This window comes from Psammomys obesus, unplaced genomic scaffold, assembly GCF_907164565.1.
Source record: "Psammomys obesus unplaced genomic scaffold, mPsaObe1.curated_primary_1811, whole genome shotgun sequence".
NCBI classification, from domain to species: domain Eukaryota; kingdom Metazoa; phylum Chordata; class Mammalia; order Rodentia; family Muridae; genus Psammomys; species Psammomys obesus.
The window spans coordinates 3,046,760-3,065,133 of record NW_026592636.1 but is presented as its reverse complement, the minus strand read 5'-3'; the positions used below and the strand labels follow the sequence as shown (position 1 = coordinate 3,065,133).

The window sequence follows — 18,374 nt, the reverse complement described above, 5'->3', positions numbered from 1 at the left end:
GAGAGAAGGCCATGTGTGATAAGGTTTATTCCTTCCAGAAAATTCCTGTATGAATGTGCACCTGTGTATGGTTGCGTAAACCAGAGTTATCAGGTGACCCTCTATGTAGGTAGGCTTCTAAGGTGTATAGCCATGGTTTCATTTCTCAGAAAAACCTTTGTAAGTCATTCTCTTAAAGTTCCCTAGAAAGTATACTTCTGCCATAAAACATTTTATGTTTTGTTTATGAGGTAGACATGTAGGAGACACACAAGTGCAATGTCAGCAGCCAACAGGGTTCCCACAGACCATTCATCAGTCAAGTGTACATAGTACACAAGCTGATATTTGTAAGGTTTCTTAAACTTGACCACACAAACAGTTCTTCGCCCACCCCAGCCTCCAGAGATCTGTCTTACTTTAGAAGAGTTGTTTGGAGATAAAATTCCATGTTTCCTTCTAGCAGGACATTTGTTAGTAACTGCTGTGTTGTGGCTCTTGGCCAGATCAGACCTACATCGTTGGTGGGGTGGGACTGTTGGGGCTCAAAAGTCTGTTGTCTGGGCCTGTCAGAGCTTTTTGGATTCATTCCTCTTGGACCACTGGGCTGGCCATAGCCAGGACTTCAGCTCATTGCCCTCCCCTATGTGCTGTTCATTGGCCACTCTTTGAGGACTGTGCACCCTTGTCCCTGTGGGTCACTGTGTGATAATGCTTTTTTCCTTTTTCACTCTGAAGATCTTCCCGACGAAGTCAGGGAGCGGTGGGAGACGTTCTGCACGAGCTCCTTAGGAGAGACGAACAAGAGGAACACGGTAGATCTAGTAGGTTTCACAGGTTAAATATGGGGGTTTGGTGCTCTCAGCCATTGCTAGTTTACTTGGAAAAATACGATGTTAGAGATCACTCATTAGGCCCAGTAAATGAGTCTTTGACTCATTACAGGAAGAGGACAGTATGTATTCACAGCATTCTTGATTTGTTCAGTCACCTCCTAGTGACCTGCCTTGCATGGCAAAATAGTACTAAAAAGCCACCCATGTCCACTGCAGTCCACACCGGTGTCTTGTCTTATCTAGGTCCTTATCCCTAAGTACCTCAGCACCACCCTCTGCCTTGCTCTTGTTCTGCTTTGCACATTCAGCTCATGTCACTCTTAGAACCCCAAACATTCTCCTGCATGTTTCTAGTGGTATGGAGTTGAGAGTTTATTCTCATTTTAGAACATTTTTTTGGAGAAGAGGGTTGTAGGTGACTCTAAAACTCCAGCTTGAGAATACTGAACTGAATTTATACTTTCAGCCAGGGAATAATGGCATTGATAATTTTTTAAAATTATATTGGACTTTGGAATGTGTTTTTGTTTTTAAGCACGTTAAGTTTTAAGATGATTGCTTTTTTTTTGAGTTTTTTGCAGATGAAAATCCATCTTTGTTAGCGTTGGTAGCTGATAATTAGAGTAGTGGACAGACTCAAAAGTGCTCCTCAGGACTAGCCACTGTGGTCTTGAGTTTCTTGTAGTAACACCTCAGTCATCAATAAGTTAGTTGTGTAGCAGATAAGAGCTGCAGGATCAGTAGGTCATCTTGGTTTCACACTGCACAGGCCTTTGCCTCTCAGTTGGCTTGAGTAGTGGAGTAATGATTTTTTAAGGTGGCTTTACTACAGAATGAAAAGAGAAGAGATAACTATAGAAGGGAGCTTTGTGGAAAGATGTGGTTACAGTAGGTCTGAGGGCTCCGGTGTGTGTGCCATTTCCTGTCAGACAACCCCACACTCCTATCAACTCCTGGCAGTCTTTTTATAAAAATGTTACATAGCTAGGTGATTTGGGCTTCTCTGCACTAGTCAGTTAAAATAATTGAGGTTGGGTTTGAAACCATCCCAGCTAGGGCTGTGAGTGGTTTTCTGCTCTGAAGAGTGGACTGTCCTCTGTGTTGTGACATTTTGTTGCTGATTGAACTCCCACATTAGTTCCACTGTAGGAATGCAGCCATCGTGTCCTTCCGTTTTTTATATACAAAGGAGTTGTTTTTTTTTTGTTTGTTTGTTTGTTTTTTTGTTTTTTTGGCACACTTTAAAGTTTTCCTCCTGTAGTTCCTTTGGTTCCTTTTTGATACAAAGTCTCATTATGTAGCTGCCTGACCTGTAATTGATTTAAAGGAAAAAAAAAAAAACAGAGAAAGAGAGAAAGAAAATGTCCACTTAAAACTTCTTATGAAGTTTTAAAAACAAACAAAAAACCCTTTCCTTGTGGGACATAGTGGTACATACCTGTAATCCACAGGAGGGTCAGAAGTTGGAGGCTAGAGCTAGCAGATGGCTATTCTGGAAAGCACTTGGTGTGGGAACATGAGGACCTGTGTGAGAGCTGAGTATGGCAGTGCATACATGTAACCCAGCGTCAGGAGAGTCAGGAGGGTCCCAGCCTAGTGGAAATGGTAAGTTCCAGATCATAAACCTCTGACCTCCACAGGGATCCAGGGACCCACACACAATGCACACATAAACATGCAGGTAGGGGGAAAAACCCAAGCTGTTCAGGGCAGCCTCAACCACTTTCCAAGATTGAGGCCTGGGTTACATTAAAAACAACAACAACAAAAAACAACTCTCCTACTAGCTCATGACCCATCCCACCCCACCCTCCAAAATTAAAAAAACTGCAACAGATTTCTTTGAGAGCAGTCTGTAGGAAAGACAGGTGCTATTGCTGCCTACACATTTCTCAGCTCCCTTACATGTTATCAGTAGGCCCACAGAGATTTTATAGTGAGTGCATGAGTGAGCCCAGCCCCATTACACCTGCCCAGTATTGAAGAGAGCACTATCTTTCACCAGAGTGGCGCTCCATTCTCCCTGAGATGTCATTAAACTTATAACACGTAGATATTCTACAGTAGGGTGACCTTGAGAGAAGCCAGCCTGCATAGCAAAATGTTGGATGTAGAGAGACCCACAAACAGGCTAGTGAGATGGTACCATGGTGTAAAAGCTTTTGCCACAAAGTTTGACCTGAGGTTGATCTCCAGAACTCGGCACAATGGAAGCAGGGAACGTACTCCCCACAAGTGGCATATGTATGTTCCTCCTAAACAACAATCAATAATTGATTGGTTGGATGGATGGTTAACTGATTGATTGATTGATTGATTGATTGATTGATTGATTGATTGAAAGATCTTCAAAGCATGATGACTTCCTTTTGGGTCATTGATTGATTGATAGCTTTTCAAAGCATGTTGACATTCTGTTGGGTTAGCCTCTCTCCTTAAGATTTTACTGTTTTGAATTGTAGAATTGGTCTAAGGACTTTTCAACTCTTTGGCCCCAGAGTATTTCTCCATAGTTCTGCATTTAGTTGTAAGCCTTTTGAGGAGGAAATTTTTAAGAACTACAGGTCTTTTCTAAAGATCTAAGGATTAATCTAGCTAACAAAGGATTTAGCTGTTTTCTTCAGATCATTTTTCCTCCCCAGAATGTATTCACTTTGTTTTGGCTAGCCTGTTTAAGCACATAATCTAGGGAGTTAGTAGGCTGCTATAAATATAATTTGGCAAATATTGTGGACTTTATTTATCCTTGAAAGGGTGACAGTGCCTATCAGTGTAGTTTTTGGTCTTGGCAAAAGCACATTCACCAGTGGAATTACCAGATTGAATACGAGATTGAGTATGCTAAATAGATGGCTCAGTCTGCTGCCTTACTTGGTTGCTTTTAAGATGGCTCAGATGCTCTCTGTAGTGTTTTAGTTTCATCTGAATTTTGACTAAAGGACGAGGACGTAGATAAAAATGGAAAATAGAAATGTTTTGTACTTACTTAGAGAAATTGAATTTGTCTCAGGTTTTGTTTCTCCCTCCAATGAAGGAGGGTGTTTTTTTTAAGCACTGCTGTTTTCTTGCCATCATTGACAGGCCTGGAGGTAGGGCAGAGTGATAGGTACGTGCTTGTGTGAATTTCCTGCCGATGTAGCAGGCTAAGGTGCAAGCAAGATAGTCTGTCCTCAGCCCCGGAGATGGCAGATGCTTAAAGTCCCCAGAAAGGAACTTACGGAGCATCTTTTTCTAATGAGCTCCACACTCAGCAGTCTTCTCATGCTTAGAGTGTTCCTTTGGAGTCTTGGTGAAGCAGTCACTCAAGTTGTTCCTTCTCTAATTTATTAGAGTTGCTGAAATGCTGTCGTGGAAGAGTGTGTTCAGTACATGCCCATGCTAGTATTATAGAGCAGACATTCAAGTGCCTGCAGTGCCAGGCATAGAGGATACCAGTAGTACTTATCACACAGGGGAAACAGAAGCTGTGGAAGCAAGGCTTTGACGAATAGCCTGTTCTGGGTCACAGTGCTGAGGAACTAGTACCAGGGAGTACTTTGGGAAGTTGTAGATAGAGATTGTTGATGGGCTGGTGAGATGGCTTAGCAGGTAACCAAACCTGGAGACCTTAGTTCCATCTCTAGAGCCCATGTAAATATGCAAGGAGAGAATTGACTAAACAGTTGTCCTCTAGACTCTATACATGTGTTATGGCACTTAGACCGCAGACAGAGAAACTAATAATAAAATTTTAAACACTGCTCAAAGAAAACTTTATAGCAGGTGTAGTGGTATAGCCAAAGAGGGAAACAAAGTACAAAGATTGCAGAGGAGGGGCGGCAAGTATGTGCAGGGGTTGGGCACAGAGTCTGCTGTGGCTGTGTGTTCAACAAATAAGGATGGAAGTGAAGACAGAGGCAGACAATGAGACTTCAGTGTGTATCTTGATGAAATGAGAAACCACTAGACTTAGATGTAAAAAAAAAAAAAATGACATAATTCCACATACGTTTTGGGGAAGATTTCTGTGGCTTCTGGGTCAAACACAGACTCTTGAAAGGTAAGCTGCCTCACTGACATTAATTCATTAACCCACTCGCAAGCTGGTGGCAAATTCGGTGAGAAGTGGTAGGGTTTAATTACATTGTGAGGGTGGCAGAGCAGCTGTGAACAGGATAAAACCAGCCAGAGTTTTAGCTGAAGAAACATGAAAGTAGCATTTTGAGCTTCTGCTGCTTCAGAAGGGCTGTGTGTGATGTAGATCAGGCTACACATAGCTGGTGATGAATGGGTTGGGATTCTGATCCCCCATGAAGCAATGAAATCCTCTCGTTAGCTCATTTTATTAATTCTTTCAGATTCTTATGGTGTGGGCATCCTCAGAGCCACACCCTCCATTAACACAGCAGAAGGCCTGCCTTCATTGTGCTGTTAGTAATCAAAATTTGCTAAGACTGCTTTAGAGAAAGCATTGTACACTGAGTGTGGTAACATGCCCCAATAATGTTAGTTGAGTTCAAGGCCTGCCTAGCCTATGTAATAAGACCACAACTCCAAAGGTAGGGGCATTATAAACACTTCCCTGGAGGGAGGTGCTTCACAGCAAGTTTAGCAACCATGTCTGGCCCTGCCTAGTTGCTCCACAACAGCTTCCTCGTTGTTTAATCACACCATTAACTATTGTTTTTATTGGGAGGAAAATCCTATGGCAGTGGGTCTCAGCCTTCCTAATGCTGCGATCCTTTGATACAGTTCCTCATGTTGTGGTGAACCTTAATCACAAATTATCTTTTTCTACTCCGTAATTGTAATTTTGCTACTGAATTTGCTACTACTACTACTTTGTTGCTACAAATTATAGTGTAAATATCTGATATGTAGGCTGTCTGATACTTAACCCCCAAAGAGGTTGAGAACCACTGGCCTATGCTTTCTTTATAACCTAGTTGAACTTAGACAGGAGGACTCTTGGGAGCAGCCAAGTCTCTGCTGTCTCGTTCAGGACGACTAACTTTCTCTTCAAATTATCCTGTTTCTATGACATATACTCTGCTTGTATCCCAAGCCCACTTCAACTTAACATGTGTACTGGCTTGCTAATGCCAGGCTATGAAGCACAGCCTCAGAGTTGGCAGAAGAACACTTACGTTTCACCTCTATCCAGAAACCTTGTACTGAAAGTATAGAAGAACAGACATGTGGCACATGCCAGTGTTCTCAGCACTTGGGAGGCTGAGTGAGGCAGGTAGATCTGATCCTGAGACAAGCCTAGGCTACACAGTAAGACAATATAGAGAACCTTAGAAAGTTCGGTGCAATTGACCTCCAGAAATACATTTCCCTCTAAAATTTCACTGACCATTCATTGCCATACGTGCTAGCAGTGAGAGCTATTTTTACCTCTGTTAGTATGTTTCTGAATTAGCATTGCTTGGCCTTGAATGGTGAGCAGTTTTGGTTTTGTTTTGGCTTTTTGTTTGTTTGTTTGTTTGTTTTTTGTTTTTTAAGTTACTGAGAGTTGACTACTTACTCTCTGTTAGGCAGGGAGGCCACATTTGCAGAGGGTCTTTATTGATCCCAGGAACTGTTGACTTAACTGTGTGAGCATTTGTGGCTAGTGCCTTTGTTGGTATAGGCCAGAAAGTCAAGAATGAAATGAAATACTTATCTACAAAGCTGACCTTCCTTCCTTTCTTGTAGCTTATGAGTGATCCCTAGGGTAGTGTTTTGCCCCACAGGCCTGACACATAACTGCTGTTTTGTTTCATCTGCACTGCACTATTACTTCTGCTTCCCCCTTGAATGGAGTAATTCTTCCTTTCTGTGCAATTCCTGGGGGTGCTAGTCCTGAAGAATAAAACCACCAGCCAGCTGGGTGGGCAGCCAGAGAGTGGACTCTAGATTGACTGGGTGTGCTTGACAACTTAACTGTTATCTCTGGGGTTTTTTGGGTTATAGTACCTTTAAACAAGAACTGAATGTGATTTTTTTTCCATAAAAAATGCTGATACAAATGTCCACCACTTTTCTGTGTTAAATAGCTCTTTACATTTTTATGCATATAGGTTACAACCTGCCATATTCATTCATCCAGTGATGATGAAATTGACTTTAAAGACACGGGTTTCTCACAGGATTCCTCTTTGCAGCAAGTGAGTCACACCTAAAGCTTTGCTATTTGTTTTTATCTTAAATGCATAGTTTAGCTGCCCTTAGGAGTCAGCATCTGTCACTGTGTTAGAATGTGCTTTGGGTTAGAATGTGGTTTGGGATTGCTACCAGTTAGGCAAAAAGATTGAAACAGAGCTGGGGACTTAGCCAGGTGGGCTTCTACTGTTGTGTTCCTGGGTAACATCAAGGAATGATGATGTTGGTGAGCGCTGCATAAAGTGACTGAGTAGTCAGCAGGTCACTTCACATACTCACTGTGCAGACCTTAATGGCAGTGCAGTCTTAGAGTCATGGCAGAGACCTTGGTTAAGAGTGACAGAAGTAACAGTGAAAAATGTCTGAGTAAATTTTGTGCAGTGCCTCTGAACCATATGGTGTGTCTAGATAACCTTTCCTCAGTGCTGTTTCATTGTGTTATATGACATCTAAATGAGGTTTTAGCTGAAAGCATTCTTGACATTCCTGCCTCCAATTTGTCTTTGTGTATTAATTGCATTTAATCTCTCTGGCGAAACCTAGGAGATCAATATTAATATGTTCTGATTTATCGTTGCTGTTTCATTGTGTTGTATGGCATGTAAATGAAGTTTTAGTTGAAAGCACTCTTGCCACTCCTGCCCTCAACTTGTCTCCATATATTAACTGCATTCAATCTCTCTGACAAAAACCAGGAGATCAATATTAATATGTACTGGTTTCTCACTCTGTGGTCATTCTTGGAAAGCTGGCGGTTGAGTTTAAATTTTTACTGGGGATTGAGTTTGAGAGTTCGAAGCAGATGATCCGCTGTTCATGGGGGAAAGCTGTCCTCAGCTATTCTGGCCCAGGCATTAGTGTGATGAGGATTAAAGAAACACTGTCAAACTATTGGGTTGTGCTTGGCTTTCTCAGTCACAGTCACACTTTCTGCTGGGGTCAGTGTGTGAAGCTTCTGAATATCTTGTGTGGCTGTTTTTTGCTTCCAAGTTGCGTGCCCATCATATTCTGGTATTACAACTGAACAGTTGCTTGCTTTTGATGCTAAAGAAGTTTAGCCTTTCCCACATAGATCTGAAGTAAAATTTTAGTACTTGCAGGTCTCGACACTCATTCCTGTTGGCAGCCATTCTGCTAAAGTTGGAGTTAGGGAGCATTGTGGAGAATCAATGTCTTCTTGAACAGCACACGTCTTCTTGCTTTCAAGAAGCCCCAGGTGCGTGGCAGTCTAGCACAGCCCACGGCCACAAGCAGCCCTGTGCTGCTGGCCACGCCTCTGCACTGCCACATTTACATCCCAGAGCAGTCAGTCAGTCAGCCTGGCCACTCATGAGCCCAGATGCCCTGCTGCCACCCTCAGCAGAGCTTGCTGGGTCAAATGTGAACCATCAGGGTGCTGTACCTGTTAAAATGTAGTATTAAAAATAGTATTAAGAAAAAAGATGCCTGGCCAGTGAGGTGGCTCTGCCTTTGAGCTGTTGTGCTGCTAAGCCACAGACCTTAGTTTGAACCCCAGAACCCACATTTTGGAAGGAGAGAACTGAAATGACTTACTTACACACACACACACACACACACACACACACACACACACACACTGTAAGTGTAATAATATAAATGAGTATATATAATATATATATATATGGATGCCTTTACCATCTTCCTAACTATGTTAGTAAATTTTGTCACATGTGCCTTTCTTCCATTTATGTAAATCAAACCAAAGACTTTACAGATGCCTAAACTTACAGTTAAATTCAATCTAGAAGTTACTTTTAGGCATCTAGAAAGTGGGTTGCCTTTCTCATCATGATACCAGGTTCTAGAGTTATATCTCTTTTGGGGTGTTTTCAGTCACATTCAGTCCAGTTATAGTCTCTACTGTCAGCAGAATGTCAATTTGTAGATAGTAACTTGTTAAATTTCTCATTCCTGTTTGAACAGTGAGCCAGTGCCTCATGACGTCTGTGCCTCTGCCTGTTTTGTTCTGCCCTATTACTTTCTGGTTTCCTAGCATCTTCCAGACTTTGCTTCCCAGAGGTGTGGAGGGAATGAGCTCTTCCCCATTACTGGAGGATGGGTGTCAGAAGTAAGCTGACACCTCTAGCACCTCACACCACAGCAGCCTGGGACATGCCATTGAGTCAGATTGAATTCAGACTTGTTTCTTTGCTGAGTGGGTGGAGGTGATGTTAGAGCTTGCTCCTTACCCAAGTCAGGGTGGCAGTTCTGGACAGTGCTCCTCCATTTTACTACAGCCATGTGTGTTGCTTTCTGGGAAGGGACATAAGAATTGGCAGCACCTTTGCATGTAAAGTGTGGCACCTCTTCACTTTGGGTGTACTGGCTTCCATAGATTAATAGTAGAAAGCAGATGCAAACAGGAAATTCTTTGCTACTTTATCTTTTCAGATGCTATAGTGAGAGCTGGTGAGGGCACTCTGATCCCAGTTTCTGTCTGTTGCTATAGCTCTGTCTAGGTGTGGAGGAACGATAAATAAAAGTATGTGTGTATCCACATGAATGTATCTGTTTGTATACATGTATGTATGCATACATTTGCATTGTATTTGCTGTTGAGTATTTGCTGCTTGTAAAGTATTGAACTTCAGGAACGTTTCTGTTCATATTCAAAAGAATCATATCACAAACAGTATGAAAAGTTTGAGAAACAAAAACAAAGTATCTGGGGGGGGGTGTTATTCTTGCCATGCTCTGTGAGATTTCTAGTCTAGATAAATCCACAACCTGTCTTGTGTTGCTTGCTCAGCACATTGACCCCATGGAATTCTTACATACCTTACTGCTTAGATTCCAGGTCAGAGGGGCTGATTTCCCTGAAGTGGCTGTGAAGGCTTCCTGACTTTTTTCTGTTTATTCAGCCTGAGTGCTTGTTACCTAGAACTTTTTCCTTCTTTTGTATTCTGCTTTGGTTACACTCCAGACCTTACCCATTCACTACCCCCTTACATTCAGGAACTCGTATCATGCCATCACTGTAAGCCTGATCAGGGAGTATTGTCTTGCTGGAGAGGAAAATGAGGCTTGGCCTCATTTCTCTGTACTTAGCTACTCTAGTCAGAGTTGGTTGGGTTTTCCTTGGTTTTGTTTTCTTGTACCTAAGAAAATAAAATTTTCAAAGCCAAACATGAAGTCTGTTTTCAGATTACATACACTTTGGATTATCCATGCCATAATTCCCGGCTGTGACAGTTAGTGTGGTCAAGATGAATGACAGAAATATTTCAACAATGCAGGATGGGGGCTCTGGGCTCTGTTGAGGTGGGGACCCAAGAACTCTATCAACTCCATTAAAGCTTCCTCCTTTGCAGCCAGTGGCCTCAAAAGGCCCCATTAGCAAGAGCTATTGCATGGCTCTGTCTTTGGCCACATGTAGTACTCACAGGGTGGGCCTGTGATCTGGTATTCATTGTCTGGGTGAGAGTGAGAAGGTGAGGTAGCACTTGATGACTTTGTGTAATGAGGGCTTATTTCCTCTTGGCATACGTAGACTGGCAGCACTTGGGTGGGGTCCAATATAACATTTCCTCATATTTCAACTGGAAAGACTCACCAGACCCTGATGGAAATAGAATTGGTTCCTCTGTAGACCTTTCAGTGTTCCAGGCTTTCCTGAGCAATTTCTGATGAGGTTTAAGCTTTCTGCCCTGTCTCTCAGTTAGCTTATGTAGAAGTGTTCTTTATTTCATACTATTCCCAGCCACCAAAAATTAGGCCAGCATTTCATTTCTAGGATCATGATTATGTCCCCCAGGTCTTTTGTTTTCTGATGCTATTTTTGCTATGGCAGATGGGAGTTGGGAACTGGTGGTGGTCAGGGGAAGGCGGGAAGTTGGGGGTGGTCAGTATGTTAGGATACTGTTGGTTGTTTCTGGAGATGATGGTGCTTCTGATAATTTCAGACTTATATGTCTCTCACCTCTCCACACTAAGGTTAACCCAGTTCTCTGTCCAAAGACTGTTTATAGTAGTCACTTTTTCCGGCGATCCCTTAAATATTTCTCAATGAGACATGTAATGGAGCAATTTGTGTGTCACATTTCAAAAACTCCCCCCTTTGGGGTAAAATGTGTCTGAAATTATTTGATTTTTCTTTTTTTAAAGAAAAACACACCAACTTTTAAATCTACATGGCTGTGTGAATTAAAGTGGTTTCTGGAACACAAATGGGCAAATAGTATATAGAATGTCATTAGAATCATGATGTCACTGTCACTGGTCCTGGGGTTGCCAGGCCTTTTCTGATTATCAGATGCAACAAATGACGTCCAATTTTATTGACCAGTTTGGCTTCAACGATGAGAAGTTTGCAGACCAAGATGACATTGGCAAGTGAGTATATTTTCTTGTTTCCTTAATGACCTCCCACACATGTTTTTTGTGAACTATTTTCATGATTCTCCTGGCTTCTGTAACATTCCTGAGTTGGAGGTCCCATGTGCCATTTAATTGCAGCATCCAACCTTAAGCTTGAGTGTTAAGGCAACAACTAAGAGCCACACTCCAAGGGACTCCGGTGTGGGGTGGGACACTGAAGCCTTTCACAGAGACTTGTGTTTAATAAATGATCTTTGGTTTTAAGATGAATCTCACTATGTTGCCCCCTGTTGGTGTTGAATTTGTGAGCTCAAGTATCATCTTGCCTCAGCTTCCTAAGCATATGGTACCAAGGTGCCTGCCGTTGTCCTCACCTTAACCCTTTTTATAAAGTCTGACCCCAGTCGCCTAGTGCTCTTCTCGGTGTATTTAATAGCATTACTGCAAGTAATTCGTAATTCCTTCTCATGTTTGCTCCCTGGTGAAGGTATTGACAACTGTACAGCATGTGGTTGAGTGTTGTTTTTCCTGCAGATGACAAGGGCAGCAGGACCAGCCCTCCTGTTTGCATGTTTGCTCTGCTCTGGGGAAGTCCCTGTAAGAAGCTTTGGGTTGTTTTGTAAGAGCCAAGCAATCTAACCATTGCTCTTCACTCAGGGTAAAGGCAGAGAGGGAACTAGAAACTGTGGCAGAGCAGTGAAAGGTGATGTACAGGTGATTGGAAGAGCTGAGAGCCAGCATTTAGCATCCTGCCTAGGAAGGAGAACACATCCCATGAGGGTCATGGGTTGTCAAGAATAGAGGTGAAGGGAAAATTTAAGCCACTGTAATTAGATCTCAGGTGGTGACTCTTCACCAAGTCTACTTTGGCACCAAAGCAGTAGTTTGCAGTAGCTGTTAGACTTCAGCTAGTATAGGCTATTTTATTACACATTTGAGTTTGCAGTCTAGGAAGCTAAAATATTTTCTATGACAGACAGCTACCCTCCTCAGTGGCTCATTTCTGTTGAGAAAAAACAAGAGCACTACACAAGGCATCTGCGTATTTGCCACGTGAATAGTTTGTGCAGGATCAGAACACACACACACACACACACACACACACACACACACACACACACACACCCCATCCACACCCTGTCACCACTTGACAGCTAGATTTTCCCTAATTGGACTCTTTTAAGTATTACTAGTTCAGAACTGGCGTTCTCTTTTAGAACACAGTACTTGGTCTGGTGACTGGCTAGAACCGAGCTTTGTAGAGTGAGGACATTGTCCCACCACTTACAGTCATACATAGCTTATCATGACTGCTTTTACCCCTCATTGTCATGCTGTCAAGGAAGCAGGATGGCATGATTGCCCATGTATTTCATGTATGAATTGGTCTTAGTAGCTAACAATGTTTTTATGCTTTTTGTGTGTGTGTGTGTTTGGGCTTGATTGTTTGGAAGCCTGTGTGTGTGTGTGTGTGTGTGTGTGTGATCCCTAGAACTGTAATTGGCACAGAAGTTAGAAACACACTGTAGAAAGGGGCCTGAAAGCCTTATCTCAACACCTCCTGTCCCAGGTCTTTTCTATATCCATTCCTTAGGACCAGGGAGGGCACCATTGAATGCAGCAAGGTGGGTTTGTGTGTTATTGATGAAGAGTGCAATGATAGTATAAGTACTTTGAAATTTGAGAAGTTCAGAGCACTATTTAGAACCACCCATGGATGATTACAAATTCTTATGCTTTCTTTACAGTGTTTCTTTTGATCGGGTGTCAGATATCAACTTTACTCTCAATACAAATGAAAGTGTAAGTATAATTGTTTTCTGTAGAGGTGGAGAATTTAGTTGGGTTTTGCTGAGGCTCCATGTGGTTGCCCTGTGCCTTAGGCTCCTCTGCATACTGGGATCCCCGTATCAGATGTGTTATATGCTTGTCACCTCCTCGTGATGTCTGCCTGGACCTCCAAGCAGGAGTTTAAGCTTAAGTTAAACTTAAGGCTTAAGTTTAAGCCTTAGCTTAAGATGTGACAAGGCTAATAGGACCCTGGTCATTTGTGATTGCACCATAGACATTTGGCCTTGGTTTATCATCTCTGTTGCATTAAAAGAACATGGGTTGGATCAGTATCTGTCTCTCTACCAGGCTTCTCTTATAAACAAGACATTTGTGGCATTTTAATAGGGCTGTCTTGATTTTAAGTTGAACATCATGAGAACTTACTTTCTGTCGATGAGATAGAAGCAATTCCTCAGCTCCTCATGGCTAGCTGGTAACAGCAGACAGGACCCAGGTCCTTTTCTTGTTGGTTATATTGAAGACATATATATGGGGCAAAGATAAAATTCAGAATGAAACAGGCAGCCTGTGAGACACAAGTGAGCTCATGGGGAGGAAGTATTCAGGCTTTTATATGCTAATTTAAAGTCTAGTCTGTCTTCAGAGTTTTTTGTTACTGTTTCATAGAAGCTAACATTTGATGTTTCTGTTTTATTTGGGTGTATCTGATTAGCACCTTTTTTCTTGAAAAGCAAATGTAAAAACACAATTGTCATTGTTAATTTGGGAGAGAAAACAGTTGTGACTTCAATTGTGTTTTTCTCTTTTCCTCACTTTTCCTGTAGGGAAATATTGCCCTGTTTGAAGCATGTTGTAAAGAGCGGATACAGCAGTTTGATGACGGCGGCTCTGATGAGGAGGATGTCTGGGAGGAGAAGCACATCACATTCACTCCAGAGTCCCAGAGGAGGGCCAGGTGAGCCACCACTTGTCATGGCAGGTGATTGCCATGACCCTTGCACATGGCACCAACAATATAGGCTAAACCTAAGGCCAGCGCTTTATTCTGATGGGAGGAATGCTCTTACGAATGAATGGAGAGATGACCAGGTGGTTAAGAGCAGTTGCTGCTTCCAGAAGACCTGGGTTTGATTCCCAGTATCAACATGGCAGCTCAGAGTATTCTGTAAATCTAGTTCCAAAGGTTTAAAAATTCTTACGGCTCTTTTGGGCACCAGGCACAGAACTGGTGCTCAGACATGCATGTAAACAACACACCCATGCACATTAAATAAACAAACAAGCAGAACGTAATCAAAGAGGGGATGGGCTAGTCACCTCTGTCTTTGCAGCAACATGGTAGTTAGCCATCTTAACTCTTTACACAGGAGGTATGGAATGTGACCTTTTTCCCTCTTTTATTTTAACTCGGTTTTCCTTTGCAGATAACTTAAAGAATAAAAAAGTATTTATTTAGGGTGTGCCTGTATGCACTTACACATGCATACCATAGTACATATGTACAAGTCAGGGGCATCTTAGTGTGTGGGTCCTGGGGATCAGATTCGGTTTGTCAGGCTTGAGAGGAACCATCTCCATCCTTCCTGCAAGTAATGTCTAACCAATCAACCACCTCCTCCTGGTTCAGTGAGAAACTCTTTTTCAAAAATATAAGGTGAACAATTGAGACCCCCACATCAACCTCCATTCTCTACACACATGAATGCATACATACTCACCAAAAAGTAAAGATCAGTTCATTAAGGACATGATAATTCTAAACTTTGTACCTAATGACTTAGATTCAAATTCAGCAGACAAAGATGGATAGAACTGAAAAGAGAAGTGAGCAAATTAAGTTACAGGCAGATCGTTCAGCACCCTTCTTGCCTATTAATGAAACAGACAGAATTCATATAGCTGTTAGGTCAGCTGCTTGAACCACCCTATCTTCCAGCACATAATAACTGACACATTTATAAAGTAGGTATTCTATCCGACAAAAGAACACAACAAAAGACCACATTCAGGCCATAAAGCAGGTCTGAGGAAATTCTGTAAGGTCCTGGTAATTTTCTGATACAATAGAGTTAAGTTGGTAATCAGTAACAGAAAGGTCTCTGGGAAGTGGGTATGGAGGCACATGCCTGTTACCTTGGCACTTAGGGACTAGAGGCAAGATTGTGAGTCCCAGGCTGGCCTTCATCTGCGTAGTGAAATTTTGCAATGGTACGGGGACTTCATGGGTTTGGTTTTGGTTTTTCAAGACAGACTCTCTCCAGGTAGCCCTAGCTGTCCTGGAACTAGCTTTGTAGTCCAGGCTGGCCTCGAACTCACAGAGATCTGCCTGCTTCTGCCTTCTGAATGCTGGGATAAAAGGCATGAGCTACCACCTGGTTTTTTAAGTTGAAGGAAAATAAAATGCCATTGTAGCAAATTTTGGGAAATAACTGACTATTTGGTTTAAAGCACCTCATATCAGTGGTCTCACCTTACACATTTAGAAAATGAGCAAATTAAAGCCGAATAAGCAGCACAAAGATTAGAGCAAAATCAGTGAAACACAAAACAAAAACAACGGAGGAAAACAGTGAAATAGAAGCTGCTCTTTGAGAAGATTAAGCTTCCTGGATGAGTAAAAAAAGATATAAACTAATGCCAGAAATGAATGTTGATATCAGTAGAGGTTGGACAGACAGTCAAAAGATTGTAAATAACATAACAAATAGCCTATGTACCAATAACAACCTGAAGGATCTTTGAAAGACAAGAAGAACCACAATTAAGAGAAAGGTTGGGGGTGTATAGCACGAGCTCTGCTATAGCTATTAGGAGTTGAGTTCCTATCCTAAAGCTTCTCACCAGACAGGCCTGTTAGCATTCACCTATAAGACCAGTGTTTGGGAGACAGAGACAAGAGGATAAGAAGTTCTAGAGGTCCAGGTCCAAAATTATTTCACTCATTAGTGCCACTATGCACTTCAGGAGAAAAAAACAAAACAAGAGCAACAAAAACAAACAAAACAAAACCAAGCAGTTTCTAGAATGTGGAGGAGAAGAGCTGTTATCCATCTAATTCTAAGACCACACCATCTGAGACATTTGTTTCTGGCAACAAAAATTTGACATGCACACATTATAGAGAAGAAAACTGGGTTGTAGAGGTCGTGAGCAGATCTGTAGAAACCATTTAGAAGTTGGAGTAAGTCAGCTGTGGTGGTACCTGGCTAGTAGTCTTGTACTCAGAGCCTGAGGTAGGGATCAAAAGTTTGAGATCATTCTGAGCTATGTAATGAGACTCTGGCCCAAGACCTATTTTTTTTATTTATTTATTTATTTTATGTATACGAGTATTTTTATCTACATTTTACATCTGCCAGAAGAGGGAATCAGTTCACATTATAGATGGTTGTCAGCCACGATGTGGTTGCTGGGAATTGAACTCATGACCTTTGGAAGAGCAGACAGTGCTCTTAACCACTGAGCCATCTCTCCAGTCCCCTAAGACCTATTTTTAAGGCAGATCAAATATAGTACACAGAAAAGGGACTAAGGATTTTTTTTTTTTTCCCAAGACTGAAGAATTGCTTGAGCTCAAGCATTTACACCCATTCTTAAATTTAAATAATCTATATGTATTAGAAGCAGAAAGGAAGGGACTGAGAGATGATCCAGTGGTTAAAAGCAGTGGCTGCTTTTCCAGAGGAGCTGAGTTCAATTTCCACCACCAACATAGTGGCTCACAACTGTCTGTAACTCAAGTTGCATGGGATCCAACACCCTCACACAGGTATATATGGAAGCAAAACACCAGTGCTCATAAAATAAAAGCAAATAACTTAAAGAAATAGAAAGGCATTTTTTCACCTTTACTAAAGGTATTAATAAAAAGTATAGAGGTCACTTCATTGGCAGTAAAGAATGACTTCCCATGGAAAACGGGAGCTCAAGAGTGTGTTTGGTGAATAGCTTCTCTTCAGGGTTACACTGGACTGCTGGGTTGTTTCAGTTACAGAAGAGAAAAGCTGGCAAATCATAAAGGAGGAAATCAAACATTTCCCAGACAGCACTATTAATGTTGAAAATTTGTTTGGATATAGAAAAAGACTAGGATAATTTAAATACATTTAGCAAATGCATAGTTCATAATCAGTATAATTTTATTTCTCCCTACTGGAACTGTTGTAATTACTAAATGCTGCTGTTCATAATAGTGTAAAAAGTAAGATAAATTGCTCTAATGGCTGCTACACTGGACTCTAAAACTCATGACTGATTGAGTGTTGATGAATTGGAGACGTTATTCAGCTCTAATACCTCACTTGTGTCCATGGGGTCCATACAGCATTGAACAAAATCCTAAGAGATTGTTTTTCATAACTCTTTACAAGTTAGTTCCTAAATCTATGCAGAGGAAACACTTCCCAGAAGGTTCTAACTCAGTTATGCTGGTCTCTTATCCTCAGCCCAACTGGATCCATATCGGTTGTCCCAGCAAAGCACAGATTTTGCTTTAGTGGTTCTGGTCTTTTGTTAGTCATAGCCAATTATTCAGCCCTAGTTGACCAAAGCCATCAATTTTTAATTCAAAATATTAACCATCCCAGATACAGTCTTTGCTTCTTTCTCAAACTTGACAAGTCAGTCTCCCAACATCTGCACTGCTCTCAACATTCTCTCCTAAACTTAACACGAATTGGCCTGTTAAGCTCATACACTCATTGGCTTTTCTATCTCAGTATTCTAAAATCTTTCCATGATCATCCTCAAAATATAATCACATGTGACTGGAGTAGTAGGCCTTTCTCTAGTACCAATTTCTGTTTTAGTGTATGTTTCTGTTGCTGTGATTTAAAAACAAAAAGCTTGACCAAAGTAACTTGTGGGATAAAAAGATTAGTGTCATCTTGTAACTGCCAGGTCCTGTTCCTTCACTGAGGGAAGTCAGGGCATGAGTTCAAGGCAGGAACCAAAGCAGAGGCGATACAGGAGTGCTGCTTATTAAATAGATTTACTTCTAGACTGCTCAGGTAATTTTCTTCTATACACCAGGATCACCTGCCCAGGAATGCTAACTCTCTCAGTGGGCTGTCCCACCCCCATTCCATATAAATCATTAATCAAGAAAATATCCCCTCAAGGGTGCCTCCAGGCCAGTCTTGCAGAGGCATTTTCTCAGTTGTGGTTTCTTCTCAGATAACTCAAGCTTTTGTCAGGTTTATAAAAATAAGTAAATAAATAAAAAAAAAAATCTTTTTGTACAAAGTCTTCCTATATACCCCAAGCTGGCCAAAAATTCAGATTCTTTTGCCTCAGCCTCAC

The 18,374-nt window shown here is 41.6% G+C and overlaps 1 protein-coding gene across 9 annotated transcripts in view; it reads left to right on the top strand.

Annotated features, from left to right (window-relative positions):
• The window catches only part of Ppp6r3 (protein phosphatase 6 regulatory subunit 3), a 115,347-nt gene that overhangs the window by 80,862 nt on the left and 16,111 nt on the right, over positions 1-18,374 (top strand). For 6 of the 9 annotated variants that reach the window (XM_055614570.1, XM_055614566.1, XM_055614569.1 and 3 more), the window contains 5 exons: positions 718-803; positions 6,860-6,946; positions 11,197-11,294; positions 13,028-13,082; positions 13,898-14,028. In XM_055614570.1, coding sequence (XP_055470545.1) covers positions 718-803; positions 6,860-6,946; positions 11,197-11,294; positions 13,028-13,082; positions 13,898-14,028 — 457 coding nt within the window. The remainder of the gene's footprint in view (positions 1-717; positions 804-6,859; positions 6,947-11,196; positions 11,295-13,027; positions 13,083-13,897; positions 14,029-18,374) is intronic. The other 3 variants (XM_055614565.1, XM_055614572.1, XM_055614571.1) reach the window with 3 other exon arrangements.